The 14,804-nt window shown below is 43.9% G+C and overlaps 1 protein-coding gene across 14 annotated transcripts in view; it reads left to right on the top strand.

Moving 5' to 3' along the window:
* Window positions 1–10,215, top strand: part of LRCH3 (leucine rich repeats and calponin homology domain containing 3) — a 58,764-nt gene extending 48,549 nt beyond the window's left edge. For 12 of the 14 annotated variants that reach the window (XM_041405730.1, XM_041405724.1, XM_041405722.1 and 9 more), the window contains 3 exons: window positions 1,048–1,185; window positions 3,288–3,365; window positions 5,648–8,710. In XM_041405730.1, coding sequence (XP_041261664.1) covers window positions 1,048–1,185; window positions 3,288–3,365; window positions 5,648–5,848 — 417 coding nt within the window. In that variant the 3' untranslated portion in view covers window positions 5,849–8,710. Of the gene's footprint in view, window positions 1–925; window positions 1,186–3,287; window positions 3,366–5,647 lie in introns of those variants that run through there. The other 2 variants (XM_041405723.1, XM_041405734.1) reach the window with 2 other exon arrangements.
* Window positions 10,216–14,804: the final 4,589 nt, after the last annotated feature.

Here is a 14,804-nt window from a genome sequence, read left to right as displayed (position 1 = left end):
TCTGTCTGTTGATTCTTGCCTTATCCTTAGTTAAGTGCAGAACACTTGAGCTACAAATGTTTCTAATATTTATGCGTTTTGTCTGCCCAGGGGCACCACACTCCTGGTTTGTGCCCAGGTACAATGACAATAAACAGGAATATTGGAAATGCCACATGGCATTAAGGTACTGCTCTGCTTTGCCCTAGACTTGTTTCTGCAGAGCATGAAGGGATTTCTTGAGGTGCTGTAATTAGTAGTTTAATTTTCCCAATAAATAGGAATATACTTACTGAAGCTAATCTTAAAAGCCATAAGCATCCCAGATAGAGAAAATTTCCTCTGTTTGGGGGGAAGTTTTGGACTAAGGACAGTCTCCTTTCTTTAAAGCAGAAAAGTAACTACCTTAGATAAAACCTGGTGGTGTTTGCAGACCCTCTCTTATGTTATCTCACATTGCTTTCTGTGTAGTCTGTCTCTTGTTCTGCTCCCCAGGTAAACTTAATTTTTTCTAATACTTAAATTTTGTACAGTATTATAAGTTGATGATATTCACACAGCATTTTAAACGAGTTTGAAAGTCTAAGTTGAATTTTTATTCATTCTCTTAAACAAATGCTAACTACCTTTTTAAAGGACTGCTTATACCAAATAGTTCAGTTCTTATTTTAAAGGCAAAAATATTGTTTTGACTTTTGTTAATTGTGTTGTCCTTCAACCCACAAGGACAATTATTTTCACTTCCCTTGGCAGAACCATTCTCTGAGAATACGTACAGTTATAATACTGTTCCTAGAGCCTGATTTCCATTATTGGTTAGTAATGGTTGTATTAGTCTGCCGTGCTGTACAATAAAAGCCGTTCTTCGTTGAACTCAGTTGCTCCCAGACTGTGGCCAGCCCTGGCCACAGTAATGCGCAGGGCTTTCCTTGGGCTTGTTCAGCAGGCTGGTTGGCAATGCCGTGAGGACAGACAGAGCTGTAATGCAGGAGCTGTGCCTCGTACGAGCTGTGCAGCGGGAGGAGCGCAGCTCTGAGCTGCCCGCGTGTCCCCGTTGGTTTCCCACAGAACATCGAGTCGCGGCTGAAGGTGTCACTGCCCAGCGACCTCGGCGCGGCTCTCACCGACGGCGTCGTCCTGTGCCACCTGGCCAACCACGTGCGGCCCCGCTCTGTCCCCAGCATCCACGTGCCCTCGCCTGCCGTTGTAAGTGTGCAACAGTGACACTACTTTATATGGCTGTCCAAAGTGATATCCTACAAAGTCCTGTAATCCAGACAGACACTAAACTCAGCATTCTTCACAGTGAATGTACGTGACAAAAAATAATAATCTGTGCCGTTGAAAAAAGGTCTGTAGTGTCACTGAGTAAAATTCTGTTTGGGTTTGTTTCATGTGAAGGAAGTTACTTCTAACAGCTTGTAAGCAAATGTTTCATGTGCTCCCTAAACACATTAACTTCAAAACTAGTAAAATATGAGACAGTTCAGCATGAAAACTAAAACAGGATATTTTAAAAGATCAAAATGACTGAGAAGTTCAGGAAACATAGTAGGGAATTAGAGCAAGTACGATTCCACTACACAAGACAGTGAAACCAGGCAGAGACCAAGTTGAGTCCTGTGTCCACAGCACTACAAATTCCTCTGCTTAGGAATTTTAGGAGAACACAGTCAAGATACTTGGAGAGCAGCATCTCCTGGAGCAAAATGAATCCTGTCATACCTTTGTGATAACAGGAAAAAAAGGTGGCTGTGTCAGGGGACTGTTGAGAGCAGGGAAGTATTGCAGTCTATTTTGTAGGGAAAGCACAGAATTAGAGAAAGGTCAAAATCTGTGACATACCATATTTATCCAGTTTGTGGAAGTCAGAAAGTTCAGTGAAAATATTTAGGATCAGCTACTTGAAAGTAACATGGACAGGCAGATTGCTTGTTGTGCACCTTTAAATTGTATGAATAAGGAAAAAAACCCAGAGATTGTTCCTTGGGGAAGAAGTTGAAACATGCATGTACTCTTCACTTGTCCTTCTTTCGGAGCGAGTCTTCATGTTGATTGGAATCTGAAGTGGCACTTCCAGGGCTGCCAAGTGTGTCATTGTGTCCCTGGGACTCAATGTGACCAGGCAGATGGCCCCGTTATTTTGAGAATGACTGAACTGGACACACCAACATTTTAGGCAGATTATGGGATCATTCCAAGCAAAGGCAGGGAGCCACTGCTCAGGAGACTTGCATCAGTGAGATCTTTTCAATGGCCTGGTTTGATGTGCAACTGAATGTTCTGTGTTAGGAATTAAATTGTGGCTTTGTCATGTGAATCCCAAGGAAGAGGCAGCCTGGAGTCGCGTGGCTCCAGGAGCAGAAGAGGCATCACGTCATGCCCCAGGCACAGTGTGATCTTTGTACTCCTCTGGGAGAAAGGAGCCAGTGCTGGCCTTTAACCTGCTTCCTTGGTGGGGAACACAGCACATGAAGGGGACAGAAGAAACCCCATCACTTACAGAAGTGTTGAGCACCTGGAGGCTGCTGCCTGCTGCTCCAAAGCATCTTCATAGGAGCAGGGAACTTGAACCAGTGTCTGGTTCAAGTGTCTCTTGAACCAGAAGAGAATAAGCTCTGAGAGCAGGAACAAGACAGAGCCTGTGCTGTGGTATGTCTGAAGAGGTGTGAAAACTGACTGCAGAAAAAAACCTCAGTTGAAAAAATGCCAGAGAGTGCAATTCAAACAGGGAACAGTTTAATTACTTAAACACATCTACAAGAGTCTGACAAGCAGCAAGCTTCACTTCCAATTTTCTGACATTATTTTTTTTATTTCATCTAGCCTTTATTTTTTTACCTCTTTGTTAATTGAAGTATGGTTTGATATTTATATAGTTTTGCATTATAGTAATCTAAAACAGACTCTAGATTGCTTTATGTCCTGAAATTGCTCTGAAATCACAGTATGGAAGCTATGGATGTGCATTTCATCAAAAGACATTTTTTAAATTATTATACTATAGTCACTAAAAGTGTTAGCCAGTTTTTTATCACACTGTGTATATAAATACCGTAGTGCTTGGAATTGTCCTTTTTTTAAAATCATCCAGCATTCATAACTTAGCTTTTCATAAAACAGCTTTGAAAACTGGGATGGTTTTCTAAGAAAAGCAAACTTCAGCAAAGCCTGCTTTGAATTAGACGAGCTTATGTCAGCGCAGTGTTTTTGGCAAAGAGATTTATTAAGAGTTTTATTTAAATAAAATTTAAAATCTTTTAAAACCTTGCCAGTTAAGAACACTGTATGCCTTTGCTTCCTTGCAGCCTAAACTTACTATGGCAAAATGCAGACGAAACGTGGAGAATTTCTTGGAAGCTTGCAGAAGGATTGGAGTGCCTCAGGTATGTATTTCTGATGTCCTGATATAATGTTTCAGATGCAGTTTTGCCTGGTGCTTCAGAAAATAAAACGTTATTTGGAATATCAGATTAAAACAAAATGTAAAAGTTTAAAAGATTCAGGTATAAGCTGTCCTGCAGTATAGATCAGACTTACCTTGCATGGTCTTCCAGAGCAAAATTAAGCCAGGTACAGTTTATCAGAGTGTAGTACATAGATTTTATATTTCAGTATAGATTCACTTAAATACTGTACATCAAATTCATAGTAGCTGATGGACTTTGAGTCTGCCTTTAAAACTGGCAGGTTCTATAAAACCAGTTGCCTTTTCTCAGTATTAGGTATGTGACAGCTTAAAAGTGGGATAAAACCTGGATGATGGTTTGCATGTTTTATTTTTTATCCCAAAGCTTTTCATGTTCCTTCCCAATAATTCTCTTACATAAATGTCTTTACTGTCTTACCAACAAGTCACAGAATTATTGGCCTTTCTCTGATGGTAACTCTCCTTGCATAGTTCCTACTTCTTTTGTTATGTACCAATGGTAGAAGTCTGTCTTCCTTGTCCCCTTTTGAAACTTGTAAGATCTAGGAAATGGACACATGATAAATAGTCCATTTTAACCTGTTGGTCCCAGTTACCCTGTTTATGCTATCCTGTCCTTTGCACTTTGTCTTATTCAGCAGCTCTCTCAGTACAAATAGTTTTAATATATTATATTTTTCCTAATTTCCCTTCCAGTGCACTAATTGATTTGGGTTTTTACATTGCTGAGCATTGGTGTTTCTGTTGTAGGTGCTGGTTTCTTTTGTATTCTGAGAGGGAGAAGTAGACCCCATGACTCATTTCCCAACTACATCTAAAGGCAGTTCTTGAGTCAGTCATGCAGGAATTTCTGGTGTTTTCAGATCACTTGCAGACATTTGAGCCACTGGGATTTTAAGATGACTTATTTATTGAGCTGCCTGGCAGTTTCACATGGCTCAGTGGTGAATTGTGTTAGAAGGAGCTAGGGAGTTGTAAGTGATCCTTAATGCTGGGAGATCCTGCACTGCTTTGTCCCCTAAAAACCTTTGGACTTTCAGTCCCAGCAGAACTGCACAATATAAATTCATCTGGGGCATTGTGCAATTCCATCCCAGCCCTTCCCTATTTATAGCTCCCTCAAGTATGAAGATACAATTTTTATGGGATTGCAGTACAAAGAAGATCACTGGAATGACCCACAATCAAAACCAAGCAAACAAAAAGGCCGATCAAGGAAAAGTCCCCTGTAAACCCAAGCTGCTCCATCTGCTACCCCTGCCGTGTAGGGCCCTCCTGTTCTTCTCATATATCTTGTTTTAATGTGAAAGAGTTCAAGGGGGTTCTCTCTGTGAAAACTTAGTAAAATACCCCCCTCCAAACTCCAAAGCTGCTCTCACATGTCTGCATTACATCTCTGCTGAGATGTGAACATAAGATACCTGCATGTAAGAATGGCATGGCAGCCTGGTGTGTTTTTCTTGAAAAGTTGCCTGCAGGTTTTTCATTTCATTTCCATTCTAATTACAAAAATAATAGGCTTTCTGAAAGCATGGATCCATGTAGGAATACTTGCCTTTTAAGGGGAAGGCTACTTTCAGAAAGGGCTAATTACAGGCACCACAGCAGAGCAGCAATTTCCATAGGACTTTGGTGGTTTTAAAGCCCTTGGATCAAAGGAAGCCCTCAGCTGAACAGGTTGATCCATGCATCTAGATTTCACTGATTATTAGCAGTTACCTGTGGGAAAGGGAGACGAGAGACACACAATGGGAATAGTTACAGAACTCTTAAACTCTAATTAGTAATAGATATTTCTGCAGGATGCTGCATTCAAGCATCAGTTACACATAAATTATTCCTTGTCCTGCTGTTTTCATTAAGTTACATGTGGAGGCTGAACTTTGGTGAGTACTCAATGCCAGCAGCATCTCAGATACCTGTAACCTCTTCACTTCCAGAGAACAATGGGTTTCACTAAGGCTTGTGTAAACTGCTGCTTTTAACAACAAGGAATAATTACATGTTGGAGCTGGAGAGGTGACAGGCTCCTCACTGAACACTAAACACTGACATTGAGTTCTTTGCAACGGGAGTCTTGCAGATTTCTATGTGAGAATTAACCAGCTGTGATGTGCTTCTCAAATGTGTAGGTTGTATCTGAGATGTCTGATAACTGCTTGGTGGATGTTGCTATGGCTAACTGACTGACCTTTTTTTTCTGTCTGTTTTCCCTTCCTGCTCACACACTCTGGACAGGACAATCTTTGTTCCCCTTCTGACATTCTCCAGCTAAACCTCAGCGTTAAAAGAACAGTTGAGACTCTTCTTTCCCTGGGGACAGATTCAGAAGAATCCAGTCTTGTGTCCCTTTCCGTTCAGCTCTGGGGCTTTGTGGTGTTTTACTGTACTCTAATGCTAACGCTCTGTATGTTCTATCGCTGGGTCTTTTTCCTCTAGTGATGATAGTGGTGCTGCTTCCTCCCTCCATCACTCCAGTGCTTGGGAACAGATTCTGGGCTTTGCCAAGACTGTGTGTATGAAGTGCTTTGTTTCCCATGGATGGGACAGAGGTGACAAAACAATGTACAAACACGTTGGTGCACCCACACCACCATCCATGACCCAATTCCCATTTGTATTTGCTGTGCCACGCTGAGCAGATGAAATGCTTTCCAAGGGAGGAGGTGCTGTCCCTGGGCTCAGGTCAGGACACGTGGTGCTTGCTGTAGTCTGCTGACCAGGGTGCAGTGAAAACTGCAGTGTCAGTTTGTGCCTCTGTTCCCCCGTCTGTGTAATGGGAAATGCAACCACTTTGGTAAATTGCTTGAGGATTATCTGATGAAAAATGTTAAACTATGTGAAGTATTTTTTTTAATGTCAATGTTCTTGATGTGATCTCACAGTCTTAGGAGACATGGTCTGGTGTCATCCACAGAACTCTTTCTAACTGGTTTTTTTACCCCCAGTTCTTTATCCTGCTTCTAAGAGCATTTGATTTCTCAAATTTATAGACTGCTGTATTACTTTGAGTCAGGATTTTCAAAACTGTCAATGAATCCTGAGCTATTTGAACATTATAACAGTTCAAGCAGAAAAATTTTAGGGAAATTAAGCTCTTTAACAGCTTTAAGAGAAAAGTTTTCTGTCAGAGAAAGAAAAATCTTTATGATCCTGTCAGGTGCTATGGAATGTCATAGTGTTTTACTGTGATCTGGGTAAGACTTACCAAAAACATGTTGAATTGTCCCTTGGTCTTGGGCACTCCAACCCAAGCTCGTTCCATGCTTATTGCCTTCTTCCTCTTATCCTGTCATTTTCAGAAACACTTGTATCATGCAATTGCACAAACATAAGGCCCAGCTGCACAAGCACTCTTCACTGTTTTACAAAACTCAGGTAGTCTTCCATAAAGCTTCACAGCCTTTCCCTCCCCAGGGAAAGCATCCTGGTGCTTTAATGCTTTAATGTCTCAGGGACACCTCAGAACTTCAGGGCACTGCCCAGGTGTGTCAGACCGTGTCTCCTCAGAGTGGAGATCCATTCAGGGAGCTCTGCTCAGAGACCAGTGACAGGTAAGTGTTCAGGAAATGGCTGTTCCAAATCTGTCTTCAATAAATTTCTGTTATATCTGCAAGTGCAGTAAATGGCTTGGAAGCCCAGTGCAAGTGGTGTTGGTATTCCAGCCATATCCTGAAACGCCTCTGAAGCACAGTTTAAGGTACACAGGAGTTCAGTTGCAAATGTGGTCACTACCAGTAAAAATGTGTTATGTGTATGTGGGTCTCACAAGCTCTTGTACCATGAAGTGAGTTTTTATCAAAGGAGCAAGTAAAAGCTGCTGCCTTCTGTCCAAGTCACACAAAGAGTTACGTCCAAGCCAAACATCACGGAGTAAAGAAGGGACTTCTGACAGGGGGAGATTGTTTTATTTTTAAGTAAGCTATTTTTGCACTGCTTACTGGTATGAACTAAAATGAACTCAGTTCTTGTGTTTTTTAACTTCTAATGAACACTGTGATAAAAGCTGCAAGGGGTTTTACACTAACAGTGCCTTCCAGTTTTTAAATTTTGTCATTACTGTCTGTGATATGGAGTCATTCCAAAGCTTTTCCCCCCTTATCTGTTTGCATACATAAGAAAAAGATAAGGCATATTTACTCAAGTTTACAAGTATTTTCTCAAAAAGCACACTTTTTTCAAAGTAATATACATTTGCTGGAATTAAAATGTATTTTAGCCTGAGCATATGGCTTTCTATGAGAATTGCAGTCAGGGCTCACTTGTTTTCTCTCTGCTCGGAGCTTTGAGGGAGGAGTGTTGGCTGCCACTGTTTGTGCTGAAGGATTTCTTTAACCTCAAAAATCAGGAAAGACTCAAGGAGTGGAGAAATGCCAGTTGATGTGGAAATGACACATACTATAGTCTCTGTAGCTCTATAGGAAGGACACACTTGGTTATTTTCTGCGGATACAGAGAACTGTTGGACAAGTATCCTGACTGTTGTGGAGTGAGGATGGCCAGGAGGTGCCAAGGACTTCTGTAGGATGAGGCTTTAAATACATCTTAGACTGAGAATAGCACAACTGTTAATAAACACTTTGAAACCTCTTTTTGCATGTTGTGTGTTACTGTTACTCCTCAGGATGATTTTGGGGGCTGCCCGCTAAGCGGGGCACTTCGGGGAGGTGAGTGAGTGGTAGTGACTCCTTCCCTGCCCCCCAGCAGGGCTTCCCTCACGGCTGTAGCTGAACAGGCTTGTCCCAGGAGGACTCTCTCCAAAAGGTGTGATTTGGGAAGGAAGCTGTGGCCCCTCTCCTGCTCTGTGTTGCAGCACGTTGATCGTATTGAAGCAAACCCCCTCACGTTCATCTGCTCTGGTTCCATACACTGCTGCCATCTCGGTGTGGGCAGAGAGGGAGGACAAATTGCTATTCCCCTTTTCTCCCACAATCCTTTTTCAAATTCTTATTTATAGAGTTTACTATTAAAAGAACACAAGAGATTAGCCCAAGGCCATCTTTCTTGAGTAGTCAAGGTCATGGTTCCTTTGTCACAAGCAGAAATCTCTTGTCCTACCCCTATGTGTGTGTGCTGCCTGTCCATAACATTTCATATTTCAGTCACCTTTTGCTTAATTTTTTTTTTCTTTTCAGTTGAGTGGTTTTCATCCATTTTGTTTTTGTCTTTGTTTTGTTCCCCATTCAGGAGCAATTATGTTTGCCTCTGCATATTTTAGAAGAGAAGGGTTTGACACAGGTAGCTGTGACTGTCCAGGCGCTCCTGGAGCTGGCACCCCCAAAGCAGCAGCCACTTCACCACTTGTCTGCTGTGTAAAGACCTCCGGGACCTTTTGGGTTACCTTGGCTAAGCAGAAGGACCTGAAGACTTTACTGCCCATGCAGTGCATCCAAACACACAGAGCTCTGTTCTAAGGAAATGAGTTTCCGTGATTCCTGACAGGAATGTTTTACTTCATTTCTCCATTTTTTGGAGATAACAGCAGTTTCCAGGAACATTTTTATTACCAATATTTTTGCCCCTTATTTAAAAAAATGAGAATTCATTGGGAGGAGGGCAGGGAATTCTAGTGGCTGGCTGTTGGAGCCAGCTGTAGAAATGGACCTTGCAGGATGAAGAAATGGGTTTAGAGTCTGGAAAGCAATTCCTAGGTCAATTTGTAAAAAATAAAAAAAAGGGTGTTGCTGCAGTGGGCACACAGGGAATCGAATTACTTTCCTTACCCACGGGGTGCAAAGAAATGGAGTTTCTTTGCCTCCAAAGAATGGCTATTTCTGTTATAATATTTTTTAAATTGCATCACACAATCTTAACCTGCAGTGTTTGATAACGGTCGAACTTCACACAGCTGTCACTTGCCTTGTCAGGTCCTCATCACTAAAAGTTGAAGAAAAAAAAACCACTTTTTTTTTCCCCCAATGGAAAAATTACTGCATGTTTTCTCTGCCAGAAACACTTTAGTAAAAGATACTAAGTCAGATCTGTTCAAATGGGATTAATCCCATCAGTATTCTTGCTGGGTTCACTTTCTGTTTGGGTTTTAACATGTCTTTATCTGAATACTTTTCTAACAGCAGTGGAGGGAGATTGCCCCTGTCCTCACATCCCCTGCCGGTGGTTTTGTGGGATCACCAGAATCCTGTGCATCTCCCCGCAGTGGGAGCAGTGCCAGCCTGCCCTGCTGGTCATTAGAAGTCCTCCCAGCTAACACATCTGTGAGGGGCTGAAGCATCCCCTGCAGGCACAGAACGATCGCGTTGAGAGCACGGTTCCCAAGTTCCCCAGGTGGGCTGGGTGTTGGCAGAGCAGCACCTGGGCTAAGGCAGCTCTGAAGGGTTAGAGAAGGCTTTCAGTAATGCCCTTTATTGGTTGGAGTTTATGTAGAGAGATGTGCTGGTTTTACAGAACTGCTCTTGATTCCTCTTCCCATAATGTAATAATGGAAATTCACAGTACAGAAGTAGGAGAGGCAGCTGACAAATTTTGCATTTTCCTGGAAAGCTGATGTGCAAAATAAAGACAGGTCTGTATGCCCTGGTCCTACTGACAAGGCCAAGCTTGCTACCAGATCAGTTACCAATTCTTTTTTTCCTCCTGCACAAAAAGGCCTCACAGAATCCAGTTTCCACCCATGTGGTTCCTTTGTTGAGTGTTGCCCAATTCAAAGCATCCCTGAACATTGTGCTACTAATAGATGGTACATGTTCTGAAAGCAACTCCAGGCACAAGGACTGGTCTTAGCTGTATTTCCCCCTTTTGATTTGCAGTTCTGTAGTTTTGTTTCCCTTTTTTTTTTTTTTTTTTTTTTTTTTTTTCCTTTTTTTTTTTGTAGTTTTGTTTCTTTTTTTTTTTTTTTTTTTTTTTTTTCTCCATGTATTTCTTTCAAGGGCCATTGTGGTGATTGTGGAATCCCCTATTTCTCGTAATTATTCCAGTTGCTTCTTATTTGCATTGGTTGGTCACATTTCAAGTGAAGAACACCTGGGAGGTGTTTAAGAGTGCCCAGCTGCAAAGCAAAGCCTCCTCATGCTGGGCAAATGCAGTGCCCTGAGCCCTGCAGGGAATGGAGGTGCCAGGAGCTCCCAGTACCCACAGGAAGAGCAGCTTTCTCTGCAGGCATTCTCACCCCCTTGTGTAGTTTTTGTGTTTCACTTGATGCCATTGGTGAGGAGCACTGGTCATTCCCACGGGGTTACACGGAGCTGTCTGAAGTGTCTGCTGCAGTTTGCCAGGGGGAAGATGCTGCCACTCACAGGCAGCACCACAGACACAGGGTGTTCCTGGTGTGTTTGTCTGCGTGTCATTTGAGAGAGAGGGAGGCACTGACTTCATCTTGGTGTCCAACATGAGGTCACCTGTTGTTACAGGGACAGTTGCACTTACCAGCACACCCATCATGGGCTATTTAAATACCCCTGTTTGAAGAAAACCATTCCCTTCATGGAGTTGTGAGGGTGTGGTGCTTGCTCCAGCACTTAAGGAAAATGAAACTTAACAGTATTCAGGTTGGTGGGAATTTTGTCATTTAATTAACAGTAGTTTTTAATGGGGTGGGGGCTTGAGTCTGGCCTGCAAGAAAGAGCCATTTCTGTTGCCATGTGTGGCTCACAACCTGAGCGGCTCGTGGCCACCTGTGGCTGGAGGCCAGGCAGGCAAAAGGTCCCTGGCACCAGGTACTTTGTTGTGAGCAACATTCACTCTGGAGTTTCAGTGCAGGTAATTGTGTTAGTTTGACATTTGTAATCTTAGGTTTTCAGGCTGGCAAGCACTAAATGTTGTCCAGATGCTTAGGACAAAAATCCAACCCTGAAGTTTCATCATGCGGTTTATTTAATGTGTTATACCAAACCCACTTCAGTTCTCTCTTGCAGAATGGGTTGGGATTTTTCAGTGTAGTTATGTGCAATTTTTGTTGTATCTCATGAAGAGTATTTGAAAGAAAACACATATAAAGTTCTATTCTGTGTGTTAACGCAAAGAAGAGATGCTCTTTCCTGTCCAGGGCGTTTGTGCTGGAGGATGTGGGAAAGATCCCCCTCAGTGCTCCCTGCTGCTGGTGTTCCTACCTGAGTCCATGGTGTCACACTCCATCCCCACACCTGGCGAGCCCTGAGCAGTGTCTGAGGCTCTGCCAGGGCACACACTCCAGGTGGAGCAGCCCAGGCACTCGGGAACCCCTAATGGCACTGGGGGTTCCCCTTTGCAGGAGAGGCTTTTGTGAAGGCCCTGTTCCCTGCTTAAATCCACCAGGGACAGCTCCTCACAGTGCCAGGGCACCTCTGTTGTTCTTGGTAGCAGCAGGATGGCAAATGTTATTCTTACCCCTTTATGACTATAAATGGTTCTTTGAAAAACTGTTTTAGAAAGAGAGGACTTGTAAGGTGATTTTGGACATTGTGATGTTCTACAAAGTGATCTAATTTTGTTATTTCTGAAAACAGTGTAAACGTGTAAGTAATAGAGTAAAGGATTTTAAAGCTTCATCCCATGCTGTATGTCTGTAAATACATTCCATAATTTCTGTTACATATAAATGTGTCTGAATATTGTATATTTTAAATGGCCTGTATTCTGCCAGTAGTGTGAACTTCTAGCACATTGATAATATAAAAGGAAACCATGGGTATTTGAAATAAAGTTCTAAAACTTACATGAATTGCAGTATTTCTTTCTGCTGTTTTTCTGTTGCACCAACGAACATCACGTCCTCTGTGTCAGGTGTTTATTCCCCTTCCACATCATCGCAGTTCACATTTGATGGACCTGCTTTGATTTTCTACTTTTCATAGTTAACCAGGACAGGAAAATCACAGTATTTTTACAGATATTTTGCAGCCACATCAGAAGCTTTTTCTTGGGTATTTTTAACCTTCCCAAAGACTGATTTTTTACAGAATCCTTTGCTCATCTCTCAACAGCCCCTTGTTTTTTGCTTCTCTACATAAATGATACATTCTGGGTTTGGGGTTTCCTGCTGCCAGTCCCATTGCTCCTTGTTCTCATCCTTTGCTTTTGGCCTGTCTTGGGTTTGAAGTGTAAAACTCTCACCCCTCCTTCCTGACCCTGTTGCTTTTGAAAAGTTTATTCTTAGCCAGAATGTTTAGTCCTCTTTTCATCTCTCCTCATCACTACTTTTATATTTTTTAAAATATAAAAATGCAAAGCCTAGAAATTGCCAGAGATCCACAAACCCTCCCTGCTTTTGTTACCCTGTGATGCTCTTCCCTGCTCACCAGGCTGCTCCAGCATCCTTGTCTGACCCGGTTGCTCTGTCAGCCACTGGGGACAGCTCCATTCCTGCCTCTCTCAAGGCTGCCCATCTCTCTTAAGGTATTTATTTCTCCCCCTCAGTCTAAAGCTTCCTCCTAACCAGTTGCTTCCCAATCTCCAGCTTTTATTCTGCATTTAATTCCCAGGAAAACACCCTCCAAAGGGCATATGATTTCCCTGCAGAAAATTCCATGGATGTACGTTTTGATCCCATCTCTCCACAGCAGGAAAAATGGAGCAGTACCAACTGTGGCACAGTTCCTCAGAAGTGCTGGGTTTGGGACTCAGCTCCCAGCCCTGGATGTGCCAGCCTGTTTGCTTGGCAGCTGCACAGCCCAGACACAAACTGCTGCGTTTTCTGGGCAGTGAGGGGAGGCTCACACAGAGAGCAGCACCTGAGATGAGCTGGTGCAGCCAAGGAGGGGCTGGATGGGTGGCACTGTGGCCACAGTCCCCAGCCCAGGCTGTGTGGCAGGTCACAGAGTTCACTTGGGTTACACACCTGTGCCCCTGTCACTACCCCGCAGTGGCCTCATGTGGGAAACTGAGGTTCAGAACCCCAACTTCATGGGAAAACCCTGTTCCACTGTTGCCTCTTTGTTTCTGTTTCCAGAGCTACTTCACTTTCTGAGAAGCAAGTGCAGCCCAGCATCAGATTTCAGTTGTTTGGTTGCATTAATCAAGTGTGCCTGGAGTTTGACAGCAGAGATCTGCTGCCCTCCATGTTATCCTGCTTTTCCTTAGCTCAAAGCCTCTGGAGAGTTTTGAGATCAACTTCATTCCTTCCACCCAGGCAGGTCACCTGTTGACACCCTCATCACATACAATACAACCCAAGTCTGTGGTGAAATGTACAGAGTCAGCAGCACTGAAAAGGAAGAGTTAAAATTAGGAACTTAAGTCCTGGGTTTGCACTGAGGCACCTCCTGCAGTGGGGTGTAAGCACAGTCCTGGCTCTTCCTGCCAGCACCAAACTGCTCTTAGCACTGCATGGGGAGCGTGGGAAGCGAGGGCATTTGTTCAGTACCAGTGCTGGAATGGGAATTTGTTCAGGTTTCAAGCAAGCATCCATGCTCCAGCAGGAACACCAGCACTTCTAATGCAGTTTGTCTGGAGCATCTGCAACTTCAGCACTCCCCTGACAACCAAGTCTGCCTGATAAGGCACCAGCGCCTTCTGTTCAGAGTTTTGAGCCACAGGCTCTCTGCTCATGGTTTCAGCCATCTCACCTGAACTTCAGAGCTTTTGGCCCAGTTCAGGTTGGACACGAGGCTTGGATGCAGCCAGCACGGGCTGGTCACAAAGAGCAGAGCAGACTGTGCTTTGAGATCATCTCCCACGTGGGAGAGTCAGAAACCAGGCAGCTCAGCCACAGGGCTTTGTGCACAGACTGCCTGTGGACTGACGGTGCTGTCAGGAGCAGGGATTCCCTTTGGGTTAAAAGCAGCTCTGCTCCCTGCCTTCAGCCCTGTCCCACTGTGCAGTGGCACTGGCCAGGGTGGTGGGGACAGCTGTGACAGACCAGCTCCTGCAGGCAGCACGGCTGGCTGCCTTTTCCCTTTGTTCTCCCCTTGGTCAGAAGGTATATGGAGATGTTCTGTCTGTGTGCTGACACTGTGCAGGACTGTGGGAATGGAAACCTGCGTGCTCTGCCTGCACTTGTGTTTATACTGCAGACTTGCCCTTGTTCTCCCTGCTGATCTGATGCCAGTGCTGGAGGCATGGAGAGCACAGAGGGAGCCCAGCTGGGCTGCCTTAGCCTCCCTGCCTGACACAGAACCACCACCAGCGCTCTGGAGGCAGCAGAGGAGGCTCTGGGTGCAGAGCATCCCATGCTGGTGAGTTACTGGGCTGGTAACAGGATTACCTCCACTGTCTTGTTTCCCTAAAGCTCTTTGCAGGGGATATAGTGTTTCTCACTGCTTTGATGCAAATCCCCTTTCTGCTGGGAAAAAAGGCTGTACAAGGGCAGCTTTAAGATCTTCAGTGCAGCTTCAACAGAACTGTGTCTGCAGGAACTGTGTTCTCCAGAATTGCCCAAGCTCCGTTACGTGGTTTATTTTGTCCTGTCACACATACCACAGTGCCTGCCCAGCAGCACTCCTAGAGCACATCTGTGGCCACT

Source organism: Onychostruthus taczanowskii, unplaced genomic scaffold (assembly GCF_017590055.1).
Source record: "Onychostruthus taczanowskii isolate IOZ18803 unplaced genomic scaffold, ASM1759005v1 scaffold24, whole genome shotgun sequence".
NCBI lineage: Eukaryota > Metazoa > Chordata > Aves > Passeriformes > Passeridae > Onychostruthus > Onychostruthus taczanowskii.
The sequence above is the reverse complement of the archived record's forward strand: the minus strand, read 5'-3'. Positions and strand labels throughout refer to the sequence as shown.